The 22,854-nt window shown below is 38.1% G+C and overlaps 1 protein-coding gene across 3 annotated transcripts in view; it reads left to right on the top strand.

The window, feature by feature from the left end:
- Window positions 1-22,854, top strand: part of LOC150091173 (phosphatidylinositol 5-phosphate 4-kinase type-2 alpha-like) — a 327,817-nt gene that overhangs the window by 277,432 nt on the left and 27,531 nt on the right. For all 3 annotated transcript variants that reach the window (XM_090374555.1, XM_090374545.1, XM_090374551.1), the window contains one exon: window positions 3,217-3,517. In XM_090374555.1, coding sequence (XP_090230681.1) covers window positions 3,217-3,517 — 301 coding nt within the window. The remainder of the gene's footprint in view (window positions 1-3,216; window positions 3,518-22,854) is intronic.

A 22,854-nucleotide genomic window follows, 5' to 3' on the forward strand; every position in this document is an offset into this window, starting at 1 on the left:
AGGTAGCAAACTCAAGTAAAGGACATTCTTATCAAAACTAAAGAACTAAAATGGTCTTGGACAGGACACAGCTTGAAGACACAAGGACAGATGGACTCAGAAAATAACAGAATGGGACCCAAGATGAGCTAGAAGAAAACCTGTAAGACAGCAACGGGGATGGAGAAATGAAATTCACGAGTTCGTGAGTAGTAAATGGATGGCCATTGCACAAAACAGATGGAACTGGAAAGTTGCTGGGGGAGGCCTTCATCCTGCAATGGATTGAAATATGTCTGATGATGATGCCATACATTCTTTTAAATTGATAAAGGGACACTACCTCAAAAAGTACTTATTTTATTTTTGTGCTTTTATTCCTCAATTATATTGGTTTTATTCTTGTTTATTTCATTAAATTTTTTATTTTAATTCTTAAGTCTGCTGGTCATTACAAGAATTCTTTCACAAGATGGCTAAATATCTTATTTATTTAGAAGGGTAAATTCACAGTTAGTAGCAATTTTAACAGTGTCATTTACATATGATTATCATGTGGTGCAAAGCTAGTTCATGTCTTTCAGTAAGGTGCCGAAAAAAATTATGTAAAATTTTAAAATACATGTATACAAAATTTTCCATATGTTGTAAAATCTGAAAAGGTAACATGTTTGCCTTGCAAACTATATGTAGATGTGATTTTTTTTGAATTTCAAGCAGCAGAAAATGGAATGTAATCAGACATTTGCAAATGTATAAGCATAAGGACAGTATGCAGTGTGGTAGGGAAAAAAAAAATTCAAAAATAGATTTTATTTCGTAGTGATGTCATATGTGCCAAATTTTTATTTGCATCTTTTGTCATAGAACATATAATCTTCCTCTGAATTGTGCTGATCATCAGGCACTTTTTTCAGAAATATGTTTCCCATTAGCAAAATATCAAAAAAATATGGTTGTGGAAGAACAAATACAACAGATATTGTTAATTGAAATTGTATGTGTGGGAAGAGAAGAGGTGGTTCTGATTCTGAAAAAAATGGACCATTTTCATTTGCTACAGATGGCAGTAATCAAAGTTGATTCCAAGCTATATCCCATTGTGGTGACCTAACAAAAAATCATTAGATTGAAAGCAGTTTGCTCTCCGTGTTATCGTTGAAAGATAACTTTACAGGATACGACATTGAGCATCTTCCAAACAATCTGTGCCTCCGTAGCCTGGTGGGCAGGAGTAGCAGTGCATAGCACATGCTTCTTGATTAGACTGGGATTCGAGCCTGTGAGCCACCAAATACGGAAGATGCAGAAAGGTCAGGGAATGACCACCGCATACCCGGAGCAATATGGTCTTAGTTGCTAATGCTCCTGAAAACCAAACAACCTGAAAACGTGTGATTCCTTCAGAAAACTGTCATTCAGTTTTAATAATGCACCTGTTATAGTAAGTCTGAAAACTGGTGTAAAGTAACAGGGGTGTTAAAAGTGAGATTGACCAGTTAGTAGTAATAGTGTGGTGGGTAATACTTATCTTATTAATTTCGTGTTGTGTGCTGGAAACGTAGCTACATGCGTTCTTGGGACTGGGTGAAAACCAGGTGGAAATTTAATATCTAGAAAGAAGCACTAAAAGGAAGGATAGATTTAAACAATTTCATCTGACCCATGCCACTGAAGTTTAAAAAAAAGGATTTTGAAGTGCATGTGTGCACATTGTCTGTCTTGTTAAATGTGTAACTAGATTAGTAGAGCAGTGGCAACCTTTGACAAGTCTTTAAAGAGGAGGTTAGAAGGTAAGAAAAGCAGTATGAGCACTTTTAAGCGTTACCAAATTGAAAAGTACATCAGGCAATCCAGTACATGATCATTCAAAAGAAGTTTATTGTATTTATTGTACATTGAGTATCAGTTTTTAAATTTTCTACTTCCATTTTGAAAGTTGACTACCGAGCAGACTAAATAAGAAGGATGATTCTGATTTAGTCGTAGTTATCTCTACACGTACAGCCTAAAAACAGAAGGTTGGTTTTTTTTGTGAGGGAACACTTTTTTGCTGCATGTGATTACATGGTGCACAAGTTGTAAGTGCTGTTCATCATTTTCAAAATTTTTGTGGACAAGGTTATTATTTCTTAGTGTCATTTAAGATAAAGAAATAAGTGAAGTGAAGGTTGTCAGTTTCAGTGTTAGAACCCAACATTTAGTCTGCTCGGTAGTCAACTTTCAAAATGGAAGTAGAAATTTTAAAAACTGATGCTCAATGTACAATAAATACAATAAACTTCTTTTGAATGATTATGTACTGGATTGCCTGATGTACTTTTCAATTTGGTAATGCTTAAAATTGCTCATGAAAGAAAAAAAATTAATGTACAGTAATCCTTGGTTGGGGTATTGACAAGTGCACAAGTAAACTTGAAATAGAATGACATGTCATGCTTAGCATTTTAGCAATTCTCATAGCAGTGCAGAGTGAGAGAAGATTATAGCCAGATAAGAAAAACAAAACATGATTTCAGACCCTTTCTGATGAAGATTTTGAAATGCTCCTGAGAGCCAGATATAGACAGCAGGGTCATTATTATGAACAAAACTTTAATTTAAAATTTCTGAAGATAGCAAAGTCTGCAACAGTATCTTTCTTGAAGCAATCAAAATCAGTTTATCTAACAAAAAAATTCAAACAGAAATCTCCAAGACAGAATAATCCTAGGTAAGCTAATGCTGGAAAGCATATACTGATAAAAAATCTCTGTATAAAATGTGTGTGTTATCAGGGAAATTTAATTTCTATTACAAACTTTACAAAAACTATAACATTATTTCAAAAAATCTCCTGTTAAAATTTCCTCATCTCCAGTTTTTTGAAAGTTAAAAGTTGGCAGCTGTTCATAAGGCTTGTTATAATCTTTCAATTTCTTCTTCAGTTGTGGTGACCTTGCAAATTCAAGAAGCTGTTCCCCCCTTCCCCCCATCTTTGTCAAGGAATTGCACACATGATGATCACTCTCCTTAGCAGAGTGCACAATACTAGAGCTTTACAACTTATTTTTAGAACAAAACTGTTTTGTGTTGGAGATAATTCATAATTACTTATACATTTTAATAATTGTTCAACAGTAAAGATGTTACTTTAGTGAATTTGATGTTCATTTTGGTAGCCTCTTTAAATATTTTTTAGTTATTTTTAAGCATACTTGTTTTCTGAATAAAAGCCAAGCAAGTTGTATTTTTCAGTTTTTAGGCCGTCTTCATTTAGTAGATTATTCCTTATGCTTGGGAGTTCATGACTGTGAAAGGGCTGAGCAAGAAGCTCTAGAAAGAGAAAGAGCTGAGACCATGGAAGCAGATGGTAGTGGTGGAGAAAATGGGCCACTGGCTACTGATGAGGAGGAAGATTCAGCTGGGAGCGCAATTGGAATGGGAGTTGTTCCCACACCACCAGATTCTCCCCAGGCAGCTTCCCGTATAGATTCAGGTCTACCCAATGGTGTATTGAACCCCTCCAGAGATATTTATGCCATCCACAGCACAGAAGGTGAGAAAAACACTTATGAATTCTGTAACATTTAATAATGCTCTATATAGCTTTTGAAAGTATATGCTTAATTCAAAAATTAATGATTTATCATCAGAAAGGATGTATAATTACTAATACAGTGGGCCACAACATCCAATGGTAATTCATTCCACAAAACCCATTTTCTGTTGAAAATATTGTAAGTTGAAACCAATAAAACCTTGATTTCCTGTTATTCGTTCCAAACTCCTGACAAGCAACCCCAACAACACATGAAATAGGTATTTCTTACATGTTATACTTCATTTTTACATTAAAAATGAGTGTTTTATAAAGATTATTTAATAAATAGTCAAAGCATCTTAAACTGGGGGGGGGGGAATAAAAAAAATTTGCATTTACCTTAGACTTGAAGTGCAGACCTGATGAAATAAATGGCAGCATAGTTGGTGGGGGGACTATATCAGGCATCAGGTGCCTTTCAGTCTTTTGCTGCTAATGGCAAAGAAAAAAGTAAACTGTTTTTGACAACTTTTTTTTTTTTTTTTTTTTTTTCCTAGCTTCCTGAAGTAAGAAATGACTTCATCTTCCATTTTGCACTAAAGTTCAGTGTTTTCAATGTTGGGGTGTTTTTTTTTACCACTTCTCTTCCCAACAAAAATGAGTCTTCGGTTGATACTTTTTGGGTGTCTTCTTCTTTCTCTTCCTCTAGTGTCACTCCCCTTAATTTTCTCCAACTCTTGTAGCTCCTCTGTTAGCCCATGCCTATGAGCATCAGTATGGTCCTCCACATCCTCTTCATCAATCTCCATGCCCATTGATTTACGAAGAGTGACAATATCATTTGTCTAAGCACCATCTTCAAATCTTTTCAACGTTGTGGATAATTAAAGGCCAGATGTTTTTCCAGGCTGAATTTAAGCACCTGGTGGAAACATCATTCCAAGAACTTTCAATCAGCCTCACACAGTGCAAGATGTTGAACTTCAACCTCCAAAAATCTTTCAGGGTAACAGCATTTTCACCAGAGGTCGCTGCAAAGCATCTTGCAAACATTTTCTTGGTGTAGATTTTCTTGAATTTGCAATCACTTGCTGGTCCATTGGTTGAAGAAGAGGAGTGGTGTTGGGTGGCAAAAATTTGACTCGAACAAAGTCAAATTGTGCCTCAAGAGATTCACCAAGGTTGGGATCATGCACTGGTGCATTATCCAGTAGGAGCAGTGCCTTCACAAGGAACTTATTTTTCTCAAGATAACTCTTCACTGAAGCACAGAAAGACTTGAAGCGCCCATTCATTGAAGACATATCTTGTAACCCAGTCCTTATTGTTACTGTGCCAAAATGCTCCCAGCATGTCTTTGTCGACCATTGTTTAAATACTCTGGCAATGGTAGAGTGATACACAAGCAAAGGCTTCAGCTTAAAATCTCCAGAAGCATTGGCACCCGTCGGGAAAGTGATCCTATCTTTCATAGGCTTATGCCCAGGTAAGCTAGTCTCATCCTTAGCAACGTACGTTCTCCTGGGCATTCGCTTCCAGAATAGGCCAGTTTCGTCAATGTTAAAAACCAGCTGGGGAAAATAACCCTCCTGATCAACAAACTCGTGGAATTCAATTTTAAAGGCCTCGGCTGCTTTTTTATCAGTACTGAATGCCTCTCCATGCCTTTTAACTTTTGATATTTGCCCTGTTTTTTTTTTTTTTGAAGTGCTCAAATCAGCCTCTGCTGGCTTTAAAGTCTTAAAAGCACAGAGCACTGCCACTGGTTGATGGAGCTCTGTAAGTTTCAGATCATCATAATTCTGCTTAGCACGTATACAAATAAATTGTCTAGGCACTGTGTCACCCTTCATCTGCTTTTCCCTAATCCATATCCACAAAGCCTTTCCATTTCCACAAAGTTTCTTCCCTTATGCACCGATGTGGAATCATCACTATCTTTAACACTCTTTAGAATATCCTTTTAGCATTAGCATTAGTAGAGGCATTTGATGCAAGAAAGCAAGCTTATGCAGCATCAGCCAAAAAAAAAAAAAAAAAAAAAAAAAACCCACTTCCACTTCACCCCTCTGTTCGTTCAAAATACCTGTCCAGCTGAGCCTTAAACTTATTTAGACTATCAACCTCCACCACAAGGGATGGGAGTCTGTTCCACCAACCAACTACCCGCTGGCTAAAGGCAAATTTCCGCACGTCTATCCTACATCTGTCTTTCCTCAATTTGAATTTATGCCCTCTCAGGTGATTTTTCTGAGCTAGAGGAAGAATCCCATCAGCATTGAGCATGCTTAAACCATTCAAGGCTTTATACACCTCTATCAGATCACTTCGCTGGTGCCTAGTCTCCAGACACTGTAATTTGCAAAACTTAAGCCTTTCTTCGTAAGAGCACCCCTTTGTTCCATTCACTAATCTTGTTGCCCTTCTCTGTACTCGTTCCAGCAGCTCTACATCCTTCTTGAAATGAGGCCTCCAGACCTGTATACAGTACTCTAGGTGTGGCCTGACCATTGCCTTATACAATGGAATAATCACCTCCTTATCCCTGCTGGAAAAATTCCTGTATATCATTGACAATACTCCATGAGCTACTCTTGCAGCCCGTCTGCACTGCTCAGAGAACTTCATATCTGCCTGCACAACCACCCGCAAGTCCCTTTCATTCTCTACCACTGTCAGTGTAGTACCACAGAGTTGATACGTTGCTCTGGGGTTGCTGTTTCCCACTTGTAGTACTTTACATTTGTCAATGTTAAACTTCATTTGCCACCTCTCAGCCCATCTGCTCAACCTTTCCAGATCCTGTTGCAGCAGCATAGTGTCAGTAGTGTCCTTGACAACCCTGCCAACCTTTGTATCATCTGCAAACTTGGACATTAAGCTTGATATACCATCATCAATATCATTTATAAATACAGAAAACAATAATGGACCCAACACTGAGCCCTGAGGGACTCCACTAATAACATTAGTCCACGATGAGCAGTGTCCATTAATTACCACTCTCTGTCTTCTCCCTCTCAACCACCCCTTTATCCATAGCAGCAACTTGCCTCCAATGCCACACTGCTCCAATTTGTGTAGCAGTCTTCCATGTGCAACAGTATCAAAAGCCTTTCTAAGATCCAAGTATATAATATCAAAGTTATTCCCTGCATCCAGTTCTTTTGTGACTGCATCATAGTATCCAATCAAGTTGGTCAGGCAAGACTTCCCCTTAACAAAACCATGCTGTGTCTGAGCTATAACTGAAGTCTTGTCTAAATGATCCTGCAGCGCTTCTTTAACCAGTGCCTCCATTAATTTTCCTGGAACAGAAGTTAAGCTCACAGGTCTATAGTTACTTGTGTCAGCCTTTGATCCTCCTTTGTCAATTGGGGTCACATTTGCACATTTCCAGTCTATGGGTACATCCCCTGAGTCCAAGGAAGCTCTCATAATTATGGCTAAGGGTTTGCTTACTTCCTTTGCTGCCTCCTTTAATATAACTGGATAGATCCCATCCACCCCGGGTGCCTTTCTTGTGTTTATCTTCAACAGTTTCTCCTCCACTTTACTCCCAGTTATTTCAAGATTCTGTAGCTTACTGCTAGAGTTGAATACACCTCTGGCATTCCCCTTGCTGAATAACTCCTCATGTGTGAATGTCAATGCAAAATATTCATTTAGTTTGTTAGCTACCTGAGCAGGATCATCAACAGTTGACCCATCAATATCAAGTGGACCAATCTGATTCATCCCCTTCCTTCTAGAGTTTACATAAGTAAAGAACTCTTTGCTGTTTTTCTTTGCTTCCCTTGCCAAAGATTTCTCGTAATCTGCCTTCGCCTGCCTAACCTCCTTTGTAACTTGGTTGCATATCAACTTGTATCTATCATAGGCTTCTGTGTCATGTGTTAATTTGTAAGTATCCCATGCATTTTTCTTCTCTGCCATATGCCTCATTAGTTCATCTGACATCCATTTTGGCCTAAACCTTGAACAATATTTCTTAGTTGGTATGTAAAGCCTAGTAGCTTCCAAGATAAGTTCTTTGAATGCTTCCCATTTTGAATTTGCTGTTGGTAACATCATCAGTTGGTCCCACTGCATAGAATTTAAATACTGTCTCAGTCCATCGTAGTCGCCTTTACGGAAGCAATAACCCTTCCCTTTACCCCTGATGGTAGTTACCTCTTTGAGTAACTCCCACTTCAGCACACTGTGATCACTGCCACCTAGTGGTTCATTTATCTGCAGATTCTTAATGCATGAAGAATCACTGCTGATAATCAAATCAAGAGTATTACTCCCTCTTGTTGCCTCCCGAACATGCTGATGTAGAAAACAATCATCCAATAAATCCACAAAAGCCCTGCTAGTGTGTGAGTGAACAGTCCCCAAATTCCAGTCAATATCTGTAAAATTAAAATCCCCCATTATAAGACTCTCTGATTTACTGGCCCACTCTATTTCCCTGTACAGTTTCTTATTATAGTCATCAGAGTCATTAGGCCTATAGCCCACTCCTACTCTCTATTTTGATCTCCCAATGCTTATGTCACACCAAGCTGACTCGACACTGCATTGTTCAGCAATGTCAACTGGCTTCACTTCCTTGGATTTTATGTATTTCTTAACTAATAGCATAACCCCTCCTCCCTTCCTATCCTGTCTATCCTTTCTGTAGACATTGTGCTCCCCAAATTCCAGTTCTGCATTCCTTATATCTGTGTCACACCATGTCTCTGAAATCCCCACAATATCTGCCTTTGATGTTTTGAGCAATACCTCAAATTCATCAAATTTATTTACTAAACTCCTAGCATTGGTGTACACACAAGTATACATATTCTTTTTCTTAGCTACCCTAACACAACCCATGTGTTTACTTGTACCCCAATGATTCCCAGCAGTCTCTGAAATATCCTGCATCTTATTTTCCAGGCTGCGGCTCATTCCAATAGAAGCAGTGCAAGAATCACTTTCACCTCTGCCAGTGGCTACTGTCAATCTATTGGTCTTTGTCTCCCCCCAAGCTAGCAGTTTTCCGACCCACCTAACACTGCCTCGATAGCATCAGCAAATATTCTTGCACCCTTTCTATTTAAGTGTATCCCATCCCTGTAGAAACAATCTCTCCTGTTAACAAGTACAATCCAGGCTGAAAAAAATTCTACCCCTTGAGCCTTGCACAATCTTTCCAGGGCGAATTGATCGACAAGGCTCTCATCATATACTCCCTCCTATCGTGTCTGGGCAGAATTGCAGACACTTTCAAATTCAACCCTAATTCTCGGCTTTTGTTCAACAGTGACCTGTACTTGTTAAGTAATTCTGCCGGTCTCCTACTCTTAATATCAATAGTGCCAACGTGTACAACTATATCACCTTTTGTGCCCTTAAAAGATGATATTCGCTCTACAGCGTCATCAACCTTTGCCCCTGGCAGACATACCCTTTTGTTTAAGTATCGTAGAAATGGTTGATTGAGGAAAACCATACTCGCATACTAATGCACTAATTTTTACCCCTGTCTTTTTACTATCTCTTGCTTCGCTTTAATAGAAATTTTATTCTTAACTTGCACTCTAGGAGCCATGGTTATTTAATTTCAATTTATTTAATTAATAAATTCAAAAATAACCACAATTAAATTACTGTAATTATGTATAAGAAGATAAAGAAACTCTCCGAAGTACTGTAGCACGTGGGAATGTTTGTTGAGCAATAATAAAGATCCTAATCAGCTGAGAACAATCGTACAATAGGTGTTCTGTGCAGAACGCATCTGAAAATTTCCACCCATGTATCGTTCCAGTTATATCGGAAAGCCATCAGTTCCTGCAAATATCGTCAGTCCTAAAAATAAAAGATTGTATGGAAGGTATATTGGTTCCTGAGAATATTGGATGTCAGTGTTATCATACATCGAAAACCCCACTGTATCTGCTTTCTGTATGACAAATTTCTGTAACTCTATGTCCCTGAGGTTGTCACAGATATTCTCTCAGATATGCCAGACAAGCTGTACTTGCTACCTGGGAGTCTAAAACGCTGATGGAACTGATATTTGGGTGACACTCAAGTCACGTGGACCCAACTTCGGTGAAGTCCGGACAGTCTGTGACAGTCAAATCCTCTGCTTGCACCTACACAATGATGGGACTGTTAGTAATCCTGGGTATAACCTCCATGTACAAGCACACAGTGGGTGACCACCCAAGTGTGAACCAACATAAGCAGAAGTCAAGGTGTGGCACCCACACCAAATCGAGGAATGCCGTCCATCTGTGTTACCAGGCAATACTAGGTGGTAGATGACTTTCATCAACCGGTGCAATACCACCACTTTGCTTATTGGAGGCTTGAAGTGGTGGAACCCATGTTTAGTCTCTAGAGCTAAGTTCCGGTCAACCCTTCCCTATCTCTTCCATCATGCAGTATGATTGATGACTTTTGAGGTTATGATGAACGTCGTGGCGAGATCCAATATTCCTTACATTCCGAGGGTACAGCTCTAAAACGGTGTTCGCAGGCCGGCCGCTAGTTAGTACACCGGGCCGAACCTATTGCTAACTCTCTGGGAGGCTTCCGGATCAGCTAGTGTATAATCTTGCTACCTCTACTCTGCCAGATAGTGACTGGAGGGAGTCCTAGTAATGTGTATCCGGGGAGCATTGTTGAGGCCGAGTTATGTCAAGGATCTGGGCATATTCTTACCATGTGTACGCCATATCCAAAAATTTAATTATTTCATACAGCATGTCCCCCTACTTTTTCTTACTATCGAATACACCATGAATTGTTAAACTAATAGAATAAGCTTATCTGCGAAAAGATCTAAACCTCCAAAACACTTCCAAGTTCATTTCACAAATACAGTAAACCCCGCTATTCGCAGTATCTATATTTGCGTATTCACAGTCACTGATTTAATATAAAATGTAAATTTTAAAGCGCCGTGAACATTTTCTGCCGTAAAAAAACATGTGCATGGCTAAAATTATCTTTCCCAGTCAAAACAGCGCTCAGTGGCTGGGGGGAGAGGGTGACAAAATCGCAAGCATGGATGTTTCTCGCTAATCCTTGTTCAGTATGTGTTATGCGCTTGCCATGGAAGGTTTCGTTGTTTGTTTTTAATTTATATGCTTATAAATTGAATAAATTTATCAATTTATAAATTGATATGCTTACAAAAGTGATAAATCTACCATTTTACAGTGTAAAACAGACCTTTTCGAGTGTGTTAACAGAAGAAAGTGACTTTATTTGGACAAGTTCTTTCTAACCTGTACAAAAATATGGCTACGAATAACAAGGGAATGTGAAATATCAAAGAAGGTGATGACATTGTCGAATAAAATTGAGTTATTAGACAAAATTTCTAATGGTGAAAGTGTCTTCTCAGTGGCAAAACATTATAAAATCAATGAGCCAACGGTGCGATCAATCAAAAAATCAGAAGAAAAGATCCGCCGTAGTGTCCACGAAAACACGCTAATTGCTTCAAAAATTTGCTCTGTAACTCGTGATGTTAAATTAGAAAAAATGGAAAAGGCTTTAAATCTGTGGATAGAAGACCGAACTCAAAATAAATTTCCATTAAGTTCACTCATCATTCGTGAAAAGCCAAAACTCCTTTATCAACACTTTAGTGAAACTGGTGATAGCACTGGCGAGATAAGTTTTTTAGCTAGCAAAGGTGCTGGTTTGAAAGATTTGTTTGAAATTTCTAATAAATATTACATTTAATATTAAATTGTTTCTTATTTTCATTTCGATGCCATATGCTTGCATTTCATTATGTACTATCTATGTACATAGTCATATTATGAAGGTACATATAATACATATATAGACAAAATGTTAGACTAGTTTTTCTTATATATTTCATACTTTGGAACGGAACCCCTTTATTACTATGGGAGCCATAACTCGGTATTTGCATTTTTGGTATTCGCAGCATTTCTCGGGAACGTAACCCCCACGAATATCTGGGATTTACTGTATATGTGGTCTCAATTCTAATCTCGACAATGTCCATTTCCACTTGCAGTCTGCCAAACCCCATGTACTTTTTCTGACAGAATCTCAGTTATCGGTTGATTCGACTACTGCTCATCTCAGTTGCCCAAATTATTTGCTGTATGATTCCTTTCGCTTCAAAGGTGGTACTTGTGCATATGTCCATTCTGATATTCCCTGTCAGAGACTTGGTAATTTGGAATCTCTTCTTTTCAATCTTCTCTCGCTTAAAATCTCTCTACCTCATTGTGTCAAATTCATCTGTTGTTCTCTACCAATCTCCCCAACTCCACTAATCACTTGGAGCTCTTTGACTTCCTCTCTTTGCAACTTGGCTTTCTCCAGTCCAACTTTCCTAACAGTGAGGTTATTTTCCTTGGTGATTTTAATGTTCACAACTCCGGCTGGCATCCGTTTTCTAGTCACACCGACCCAGCTGGTCGAGATGTTGAAGCTTTTGTAATTACTAATAACCTTGCACCGATTGTTCATTTGCCTACAAGAACACTGGACCTAACCATACAGCCAGCACGCTTGATCTTTTTCTCACGAACAACCCTTCTAAGTACACGGTCGAAGTGAGTGGTCCTTTAGGCACCTGCAAAGAAATTACAGAAAGCAGGGTGGAAACAGTGGAGAGAGCAACACAATATCATATACCACTATGAGCCAGTGGATAAGTGAAGTGAAGTGAAATGCAGTCAAGTGAGCATTACTTGACTGCATTTCACTTCACTTGTTCATGGCTACTGTGGCCATTCACAGTAGCCATGAACAAAAACATTATTTTGGTGCATGATGTCATTGTAGAAGGTCTTCCATGATGATGTTCTTGACATGTTTCTAAGAGAGATTCACAAAAACACAGATTTCACTGTTGGAAAAAAGCAAGATCTATTATCCCACCAAATTCATTGAGGAATGTAGATAACTGTGGGAATCATATGGAGAACATCATATGCTGATGAGCTGAAACATTATAACTACATACCTAATAGCATGTTGAGCCAACTTTAACTACTTCTACCCAGCATGGCATTGACTCCACATGACCACAGAATGTGTCCTGGACCAGCTGGTCAGAAGGACATCCCAGAGATTGGCAATGGAAGAAGACACTGGCATGGACTGTTGTGTTTGACCGTATCCCTCAAATGTACAATGGGATTGATTTTGCAGAGTGTGGACTATGTTGAACATAGTCCTTTGTGCCACTGGGCTTTGTCTTGTCAAAACAGTCCATTGCCATCTGGATACACAGTCACCATGTAGGGCAAAACTTGGTCCAAAACAATGCTGAAATCGGATCTGGCAATGAGGGTGTATTCAGTGGAGATGAGGGGACCCAGTGATGTCCATAAAAACATCCCCCAAACCATGATATCACTGCTGGCTGTGTTTCATCCAAGCATTCAGTCTGGGTGTAGCTGTTCACCTGCTTGCCATTAAATATGCACCCATCTGTTGGCATGGTGGAGCTGAAACCGTGATTCATCAGAAGACTAGGCGACTCTTTTCTGATCTTCCAATATACAGGAAAAGTGCTGCTGTGCTCACTGCAAGCAGAGGTGTCAATGATAGTCTGTCAACATTGGCACATGAAGAGGTTGCTTGCTCCATAGGTCTATCTGCAAGAGCACTCAACAGGTGATGTGCTCAGGAACATTTCTGTGCAACCTGGTTGTAGTCTGCCATTAACTGAGGGATTGTGAGCTATCCATTATTCTGCACATGTGCCAACTGTTGTTCACCTAGGCTTTCAACCAGTGGTGGTCTCCCCATTCCAGCATGTTGGGCGGCTGTGTCCCTGTTTGAACCATTCTCACCGTACCTTCACTATGGCAGCCTTCGAACAGCCAACAATGCCTGCAGTTGCTGAGATGCTGGCACTCCTAACACTAAAGATCATTTTACATTCAAACTCCATCAGGTCCTTCCCTTTCCCCATTGCACGGGCTTTATACTAACACACTAATAGGCACTACATATGTCTTCACTCGCAGGTGTGTGGGATGCATCCACTTGTAGAGATAGGGGTGATCATAATGTTTTGGCCCATGAGTGTACATGATGAACTGTATATGAGGGGGAAGCTGACCTTTCATTGCATCCTAAAGTAGCTTACTATACACCAAAAATCAAATAGTTGGGTTTGTTTGAAACTCATTTTCATTGCTTTCAAGTTGATGGGAATGAGTTTTTAAACTAGACTGTAGTATGGGACAAAACTTTTGTCTATCATTTTGACCTAGAAACAAATCAGTTTCATACCTGCCTCATTACTACAAATAAAAATGATCATGGTGCAGGGTCTTTGCCAGTAGGGTTGTGGTAACCATACTTTTGGATGCCAAGAATGTTATTCATAGGTTATTAGTTGGAGCTAATAATAAAACAGTTTCGGGAAACTGGAACAACAAGGCATCCCCTTTTAAGATTATCTCCCTACCCTCCATTCTCTTGATCTTTAACACATTGACTTCTGCATCAGCCATATATGTCCGACACCATTGTTTTTCAAGCACCACATTAGACATATATTGCCGACACCCACTGTTTCAGTGGGAGCTGCATCGGCTGTATATTGCTGATGATTGTTGGAAATTTACGTTCGTTTTGAAAAGCGTGACCTCCGGTGTTGATGAAATTTGCATGCCGCTATGAGAAAAAATAAGCGAGTAACTGGTCATTATTTAAAAATTCTTTATTATTACAAATTTTATAATTACAAAATTATAAGATTGTAATTATACTTATTTTGATTTGTGGTGTTGTCCAAAACACTCCAAACACATGAAAGGCTGATGAATACAGTCTGGGCAATACATCAAAACTCTTTTCTCCTTTCTGCTAGCAACTGATTTCTGACTCTTTCAATTTTGCGTAACAAAAAACACACATCCTTCTAACTTTCTTTTTGTTTGCATCGATTTTTGTCTTTAGTATATGAGTGTTACCACATTTTGGCTTTTCACGTTTCTCTTTCCATTCTATATTTAGCAAATCCATAACTACCTCTTCCTGAAAGTTTCTTATTTTTATTTGTTTTCACGTAGCACTCTTGTATATCACATACACATTGACAACTGATATTCTATCGCTAATTTCCGGTACCACTTTACCCCCTTTCTTAGCATTGTGGCATACGAACCCATTTGATCCGCTAGATCAATGCCTGCCTCTCCCTTATTATAAGCTAGATTTTTTTTTTTTTTTTTTTTTTTTTTTTTTGGTTCTTTCCATCTCCTTTACTGATGGAGGGTCCATCAACCATTTCTGGGGCGTGCTTTGTTGTTAGTAGTCTTACATCTCAAGCATCTTGCTACTTTAGAACAATAATTCCATTTTTTTCTTCCCTGGCAATCATCTCCCCTTTATTTAAGTTTGAGTACATGACTTCTTTGGGCATAAATTTTTTATTTGCTCGTAATGTACGAACAACGTGAGTTTTTTTTTTTTTTTTTTTTTTTTTAATGAAGACACAATAATGCCAGATTGTAGCTGGTATAAAATTTGTCTACGTACAAGGTGTGACCTTCATTTAGAAGTCCTTGCGATAACTCTTCGCAGACCTTTGCAGCTAAACTTACTGATTTTATATAATTTTCAGATTTACCTGAATAGATCTTGCTCAACCAGATATATCCTTCAGTGGAACATAACTTGAACAGCTTGATTCCATACCTGTGCACTTTATTTGGAATATATTGTCGGAATATCAGCCTGCCCATCCAAGGAATAAGAGTTTCATCAGTGATGAAATCTTCGCCGGGGAAAAATATTTTCTGATATTTCAGCTAAACATCTATCAGGTGTTGAATCTTATTGAGCTTGTCCCCTGGAATAGCAGCTTCTGAAAAGTGAATGAGGTGCAACAATCCAAATCTGTTGCGAGACAATTTTTGTTACTAAATTATTTTTATAGATAGTTTTGGTTGACCAGTAAGATGCAATACTGCCCAATCTTACTAGTCCCATCCACATAAGAAGCCGAAAAACTTTCTCATCAGCAGTTGTTGAAACCCACTTTTTCAGACGACTGTGCCACAAAGCTCGGGTACTCTGAATTTTCTGTTCGGCACCAGGGTGAGTAATGTTTCTTGATACATCTATTTGCAGTTCCAATTTCCCTGTAAAATCAAATCTTTTTTGGCATCCTTCGAATTCAGTCCTTTCAATAGCGTCATTTGTTTCAGTTGCTCCAATCTCGGGTTCTTCAGTATTTTCACATTACTTATCCATATTTTCTTCTTCCATCCAGTCTTGAAGCACTTCTTCAATATTTTCTGGTATTTCAGTATCTCCTTCATTTTAAGAAATATCCCAGTCAGGATCTTTTGCCGAATCATCAGAGTCAATCTTTCATCTTCAGAACTACTACTAAGATTTTCAGCAATTTCTCTTAGTTCCTCTTTTAGTAATTTTCTTTTATCCATTGCTCTTTAGATATTTTTTTTTTTTTTTTTTTTTTTACAACACACTTGTACAAACTTGTGGAGAAACACAACACAATAATAATAAGGATAATACAGTAGAAAACAGGCCTTGTGTGTCGGGTTGCATTATATCATCAAAGTTTCTTGCGACGACCGACTAACTGGTTAAAATAAATTTATTAAAATAAAAATATAATATATACATAAGATAAAACAGAAATAAAATAAAAGCTTTAAAATACAATAAGATAAGTGTTTAAATACAATAAGATAAGAGTTAAAATATATATAATAAAATCATTAAAATATATAGTAGCTTTCGAAGCGAAGTGCCTCTTCATCAGCTAGTCTGTGACTGGTGTACTTCAGTATATATTAATGGTTACAATAGCACAAGTCAGCTGGGCATGATCGTGTATCACGAGTCTGGTGTCGGTAAAGCAGAATTACATACACGCAATAATCGCCAGTGCTCATTGCACTGCAATACAGTACATTCTATAATAGGGTGTAACTGTACTCCCCTCATCCGATTCATAGTACTATTATTGGTGGCTATGTGTAGTGCTTCAAGCCATGAGCGCTGGTGGTAATCACCTGAATAGTCTACGATTTCAATATCCCATTGGGGATCAAGGTTGTGCTGCTCAACCCAATAATGTTCAGTGACTGTGGAGCATTCAAAATTAGTCGTTCACAGAGCCACTTCATGTTCAGAAACCCAATCTTTCAATCTTCTACCAGACTCACCTACATAACACCCCCCCCCCCACAATCCGGACACGTAATACGGTATGCGGAACCACTCCATAGGAAAGGAGGAACAGCTGTTTTCACCTTTGAAATAATGGGTTGTAATTTCCTCCCCGGAAGTTTCAAGCATCGTATATGATGGAGATGCAAAATCCTAACAAGACGTTCCGATATACCCAGATAATAGGGGATGTAGGCGGTAGAAATAAATTGATTGGCACGAGGCGGGGTTAGATTTCATAACAAATTCGTGAGCCTGAAGCTCACATCTATTTAGAACATAGATGGATAGCCGCAATTTGAAAGCTCCATCAATTGCCTGTCACCAGTCGAACTGGAATGCGTCCAAGCGCAGGAGAATAATATAGGCACAGTACTACATAAATGACCAGGGGCGTGCGCAGAGTCATAATTGGTAAATTGGCCTGCACACATTGGCTTCCTAAAAACGGAAATCCACGCGTTGGACTAAGACATCCAAAAAAGGAAGGGTATTATCAACCTCTAGTTCAATCGTAAACTGATTGATGGGCGACAGGGAATTGAGATATTGCAGCACCCCAGATTCTGATCCCCAGGGTATAATTGCAAAAATATCGTCAACATAACGACGCCAGAGAATGATAGGAATTGGTAAGTTCAAGAAAATCTGACTCAAGTTCTTCCGTGGCGATATTGGCCATGATACAGGGGCACCCATAGCTGTGCCCTGTATTTGGCGAAACAGTCATTGAACATGATCACCCCCCCCCCCATTAAACAGAGATTGAGAGCAGTGCAAATATCATCTGTAAAAAAATAACTTGCCAACCTGTTGCCAAGTTATTTTTTAACTCTTTTATCTTATTGTATTTTAATGCTTTTATCTAATTGTATTTTTACGCTTTTATTTTATTTCTGTTTTGTCTTATGTACATATTATATTTTTATTTTAATAAATTTATTTTAACCAGTTAGTTGGTCGTCGCAAGAAACTTTGATGATAGGGGATAATACAGTGTGCTAATGAACTTGTTTCCACAAAATCTCTAAGAATACTTACATACTTATTGCGACGTTTGAAAGTTTATTTTATCGCAATTAGTTTTACTTCAGCATGCGCCGCGTGTGCAATAAACTAATCACAAATGACCTTCATGCATATGCCGTAATAGCATCACACGTACGTTGCCGACACGACATCTCAAGAAATAAAGTAACTTACTGGGCCACGTTGGCCACATATATCGACACAAAAGAACACTCTTTTTTTGATATTTTAAGCGAAAAAAATGCATAGCACTGACATTTCAATATTTATTTTAGAATTACTAATCAAATTATTTACTAAATATTTTTTAGCCCCGGGGAATTTTTTTTCTTAAACTAGCTTGGCAGTCAACGTGCTAACCATCGGATTTTTCCCATTTCTAAAAGTAAAGAATGCCTATGCAGAAAACATTTCCTGAGAGGTGATGCAGGTATGGAATTGATATGTTCATGTCCTTCAGAGATGTTTTTCTTAAAAAAAAAACTTGTTTTTTTTTTTTTTTTGGAAGGTATTGCCAGAGCAATAGAAAAAGGGCAATCATTTCCAGAGAGACTACATTGAAAAATCATAGCACCATGTGACTAATGGAGCCCCTTATCAGATAAGCCTGAAACCTTTTGGTTTTAGGCAAACCTAAAACCAAATTAAGTTACCAAATTTGGTCACCCTTATTAGGTAAGCCTGGAACTTTTTCAGTCATTCTTGTTATACAGTTTTATATAAGCAATTATTATTAATCAATAACAAAAACTAAATATTTTGGTCCACTATAAAAAACAGCCAGCCAAACCCAAGCGTGAATTATAGTCTTGCAGAAAATACCGCACAGCCAACACTGCCCCATTAGCATTGATATCAAAACCGACATTCCTGTTGTGAATACTTGCCCTAAACCATGTTAGAACTATAGGAAAGCTGACTGGCTAAGATATCAATCACTCTCTGATGCTTCTATTAGTCCCATTCCCCATAATATCTCAATAGAATGTGCTTACCATAGATTTAAAAATGCTATATTTAAGTCAGCAGTCCATCCATCCCCTGTGGCTATCACAAGAAATACATTCCCTGCTTAAATAAGTGTAGCTCTGAACTTCTGAAGAAATTTAATCTCAGGTAATCCTGAAGATGGAGATGAGCTTCTGAAGGAATTACAAGCAAATCGCAGAAGGCATTGGGAGGAACTCGTAACAGACTTGATATAACACGATCTAGCAGAAAAGGATGGTCCTTAATTAGAAAGTTAGGTGGAACTGAGAGACCACTACAAAACAACCAGCCAGTAACTTCAAACAAAATTGCTTCTCATCTGTTGACCACTGCTCATGCTAAGCATGACAAGAATTTTGAAATGGAAATCAAGGCCTTATGGAGAAAGTATAAGGAATTCATAAGAGATTAAGAGAAATTTATTCAGTTTACAATGGAAGAAACCATATCAGCACTATCAAAGATGAAATGCAATAAAGCCTGTGGAATAGATAACATCTACCCCAGAGCTTCTCAAGAATCTCCAACCTAAAGGAACTAAATGGTTGGCCCATTTTCTATCCCGCATTGTCACTGAGAAAAGAATACCTAAGGTGTGGCTAAAGGCCAAAGTGATAGCTGTCACCAAACCAGGAAAGGATATCTCATTACCTTCTAGTTATCGCCTCATTTGTCTATTGAGTTGCTGTTACAAACTTCTAGAAAGAGTTATCTTACAACGAATTACATCCCTCATTGAAAATACTCTTCAGATTGAACAGGCTGGTTTTAGAACTAAAAGAAGTACTTGCGACCAAATCCTAGCCTTAACAAGTTACATTGAGAATAGTTTCCAAATTAAATAGAAGATGGGAGCAGTCTCTTTAGTTCTTATTGCTGCTTATGACACTCTGGTATACGGGACTTCTATACAAACTGGCCGAAACACTACCATGCTGGACAGTGGAACTCATCAAGCTTCTCCTTAGAAATAAACAATTCCAGATCAATCTGAGAGATAAATGCAGTAGATGAAAATCTAAAAAAAATGGCTTGCCACAAGGGTCAGTGTTTGCTCCAACCCTCTTTAATGTCTTCATATATGCAGATGACATGTCCTTTCATATATGCAGATGACGTGTCCTTTCAAACATTGCCCCTCCCCATCTCTGAAGACAGGAAAAGACAGTTAAACAGCTGTGGCATATCTAAACCAGGACAGAGCTACCTCTGCACAATGACATCTGGAATGCACCCCCCCACAATGACTGAACGGCAGGCACCCGATCTGAAGTGATCTTTCACTATTTGAACAGGATACCCCAACCCACGTTGCTTGGCAGCAAGATTCAGATCTTAATGCTAATCAAATCCCCCAACTCCCATCTTATTGACAGAGTGGACAAATCCATAGCAGGTTCCGTCAGTAATTGTAAAAAAGATCTTAGGTAATAATGTTTAAAGGAAGCTATAACACCTTGGTCCATTGGCTGAATTAACAAACTTGTATTCACTGGAAGAAAGGTAACTTTCACATTTGGGTGCAGATCAGACAAATCTACAGGATTACTGGCTGCATTATCAAGAATGAGCAAGATTTTGTATGCTATGCTCTTCTTCAGGCAATATCTTTTTTGTTTTGATGCAAAAGCAATTTAAAAACCAATCCTCAAAGATTTTATCTGTCATCCAGGCTTTTTTGCTCAATTTCCAGTGAACTGGTAAGGAGCTTTTTCATATTCCTTTAAAAGCACGGGGATTTTCTGACGTATAAATTAGAAGTGGTTTACACTTAAAGTCGCAATAACATCCTTTAAAGTTGTCGGATATGAAGAAGCAGCTTCTGTAACTGCACTGGCTGCTTCACCCATTAATTTTAGATTGTGAACACTTGGATGTTTTTTAAAATTTTCAGACCAACCCTTACTGGACTGAAAGATGTCTGCATTGGATGGACCGACTTCTTTTAAGCAATTAAAAATTTGCAGAGCTTTCGCGCAAATAATATCTGAACTAGGAGTCATTTTTTTTTTATTAAGATATTTTATCCAGAAAGAAAGTAATTTTTCAGTTTTCTCTATTATAGGATTTCTCACTTTTGTACTGCTTTTTGCAGCCAATGATGTGGAAAGATAACTTAACTTTCTCAGCATTTTCCCTAATTCATCGAATCTTAGATTCATTTATGCTGTATTTCTTGGCCAGTGTTGCAACCTTTTCTCCATTTTTTAACTACTTAACAATTTTTAATTTTTCCTCTAAATTTTATAATTTTTTTTGTTGTAGCTTTCATTTTAGGCACTAATTAAACATACACTTTATATGGACAAGAAATATTAAATTAGCAAAAGCAATGCTTACCAATTAAAACGCTTTGTTGTGCGAACCAGAAAAAGATTCTGTATGGAGAGCTAACGTAGGATAACTTATGAAAGGGGTTCCCGAATGAGGAAGACAAACACAACACAAGACAAACACAACACAGTTTATTGCTATGTTTAGTTATAAGAATCAGTTTTGAACGCTTTTGTAATATTTTTCTAAAGCATGTTCTTGGATGTCACGACCATAAAAACAATTTGCACTTTCTGGTTTATTGGGCTTTTCTGTTAGTGTAATCTAATTGTTGTACAAGTCAATGTTGAAAAAAAGCTGCGAGTTAGGGTTAAATTTGAAAGTGTCCAATTCTTCCCAGAAACAATAGGAGGGAGTATATGATGAGAGCCTTGTCAAATTAATTTGGCCCTGCAGAGATTATTCAAGGCTCAAGGGGTAGAATTTTTCTTGACCTGGTCTGTGCTTGTTAACAGGAGAGACTGCTTCTACAGGGATGGGATATACTTAAGTAGAAAAGGTGCAATTTGCTGATGCTATTGAAGCAATGTTAGGTGGGTCAGAAAACTGCTAGTTTGGGGGGGGGATACACAGACTAATTGATTGCCAGTAAATACTGGCAGAGGTGAAAGTGATTCTTGCACTACTTCTATTGGAATGAGCAGCAGACTGGAAAACAAGGTGCGGGGGATTTCAGAGACTGCTGGAAGTCATCGCGGAACAAGTAAATACATGGGCTGCGTTAGGGTAGCTAAAAGTAAGAACAGGTGTATGTATACTTACATGTACACCAATGCTAGGAGTTTGGTAAAGGAATTTGAGGTGTTGGTCTGAACATCAAAGGCTGATATTGTTGGAATATCAGAGACATGGTGTCACACAGATATAAGAAATGCAGAATTGCAATTTGGGGAGTATAATGTGTACAGGAAGGATAGACACTATAGCAGCCAAAGAGGGATTAAGCTATTAGTTTTAAAACACAAAATCTAAGGAAGTGCAGCCAGTTGACATGCGTGGATAGTGGTGTATCAAGTTAGTTTGCTTTGACAAAAGCACGGGAAAGCAAAATTGAGAGTAGGAGTGTGTTATAGGCCTAATAACTCTGATGAGTATAATGAAGAGGGCGCTGGGATCGCAGAACAGTACGGACGGTGGATTTTTAGCTGCTGTAAAGGGATAAGTATTTTTTAACGTATTCTTTGTTATTTAACATAGTACATTGTGTTTTACGGAGATATTAAATAGGTTTAGTAGCGTTCGCTAGCTTGTTATTTTGAATTTAACCAGCAATTTTTGGAAGTTAAGACTCCTGGTGTTGGCGCCAATATTGTTGAACTAGCCGCCATGTTGTAGTCAATAGGAAATAGCTTAACGTATATATATCTCAAACTGATAGCGAAGGTATAAAGTAAAACTAGATAGCGTAATATGAAGCACTGTATTAGGAATCTGTTAGCTTATTATAGTATTATCAATTAATCAAAAATATTAATCTTATTAAATTTCATTGTTAATTAAATTGTATTTAAATGGAAAGCATGACCCAGACTAGAGCTGCGAAGAAAAGATCACAGACTACCGAGAAACAAAGGGGCCAATTTGTTGGGGGGGGGACAATGAATAGAATGAATCGTTGACAGATGGGTATGATGTGGATAATAGTTAAGAAAAGTTAAATACAATCACGGCAACCATTTTGTTAGGGGATATAATATATAGCGTCTTCTTTTACAAGAGGCTGTGACTGCTATAAAGGCTTATTATTAAGTTGCATCTACATAATTAAGTCTTCCTCATTAATCAATAACCTTCCCCCCAAC

Source organism: Mastigoproctus giganteus, chromosome 1 (assembly GCF_048544385.1).
Source record: "Mastigoproctus giganteus isolate SK-2022 chromosome 1, ASM4854438v1, whole genome shotgun sequence".
In the NCBI taxonomy this organism is placed as follows: domain Eukaryota; kingdom Metazoa; phylum Arthropoda; class Arachnida; order Uropygi; family Thelyphonidae; genus Mastigoproctus; species Mastigoproctus giganteus.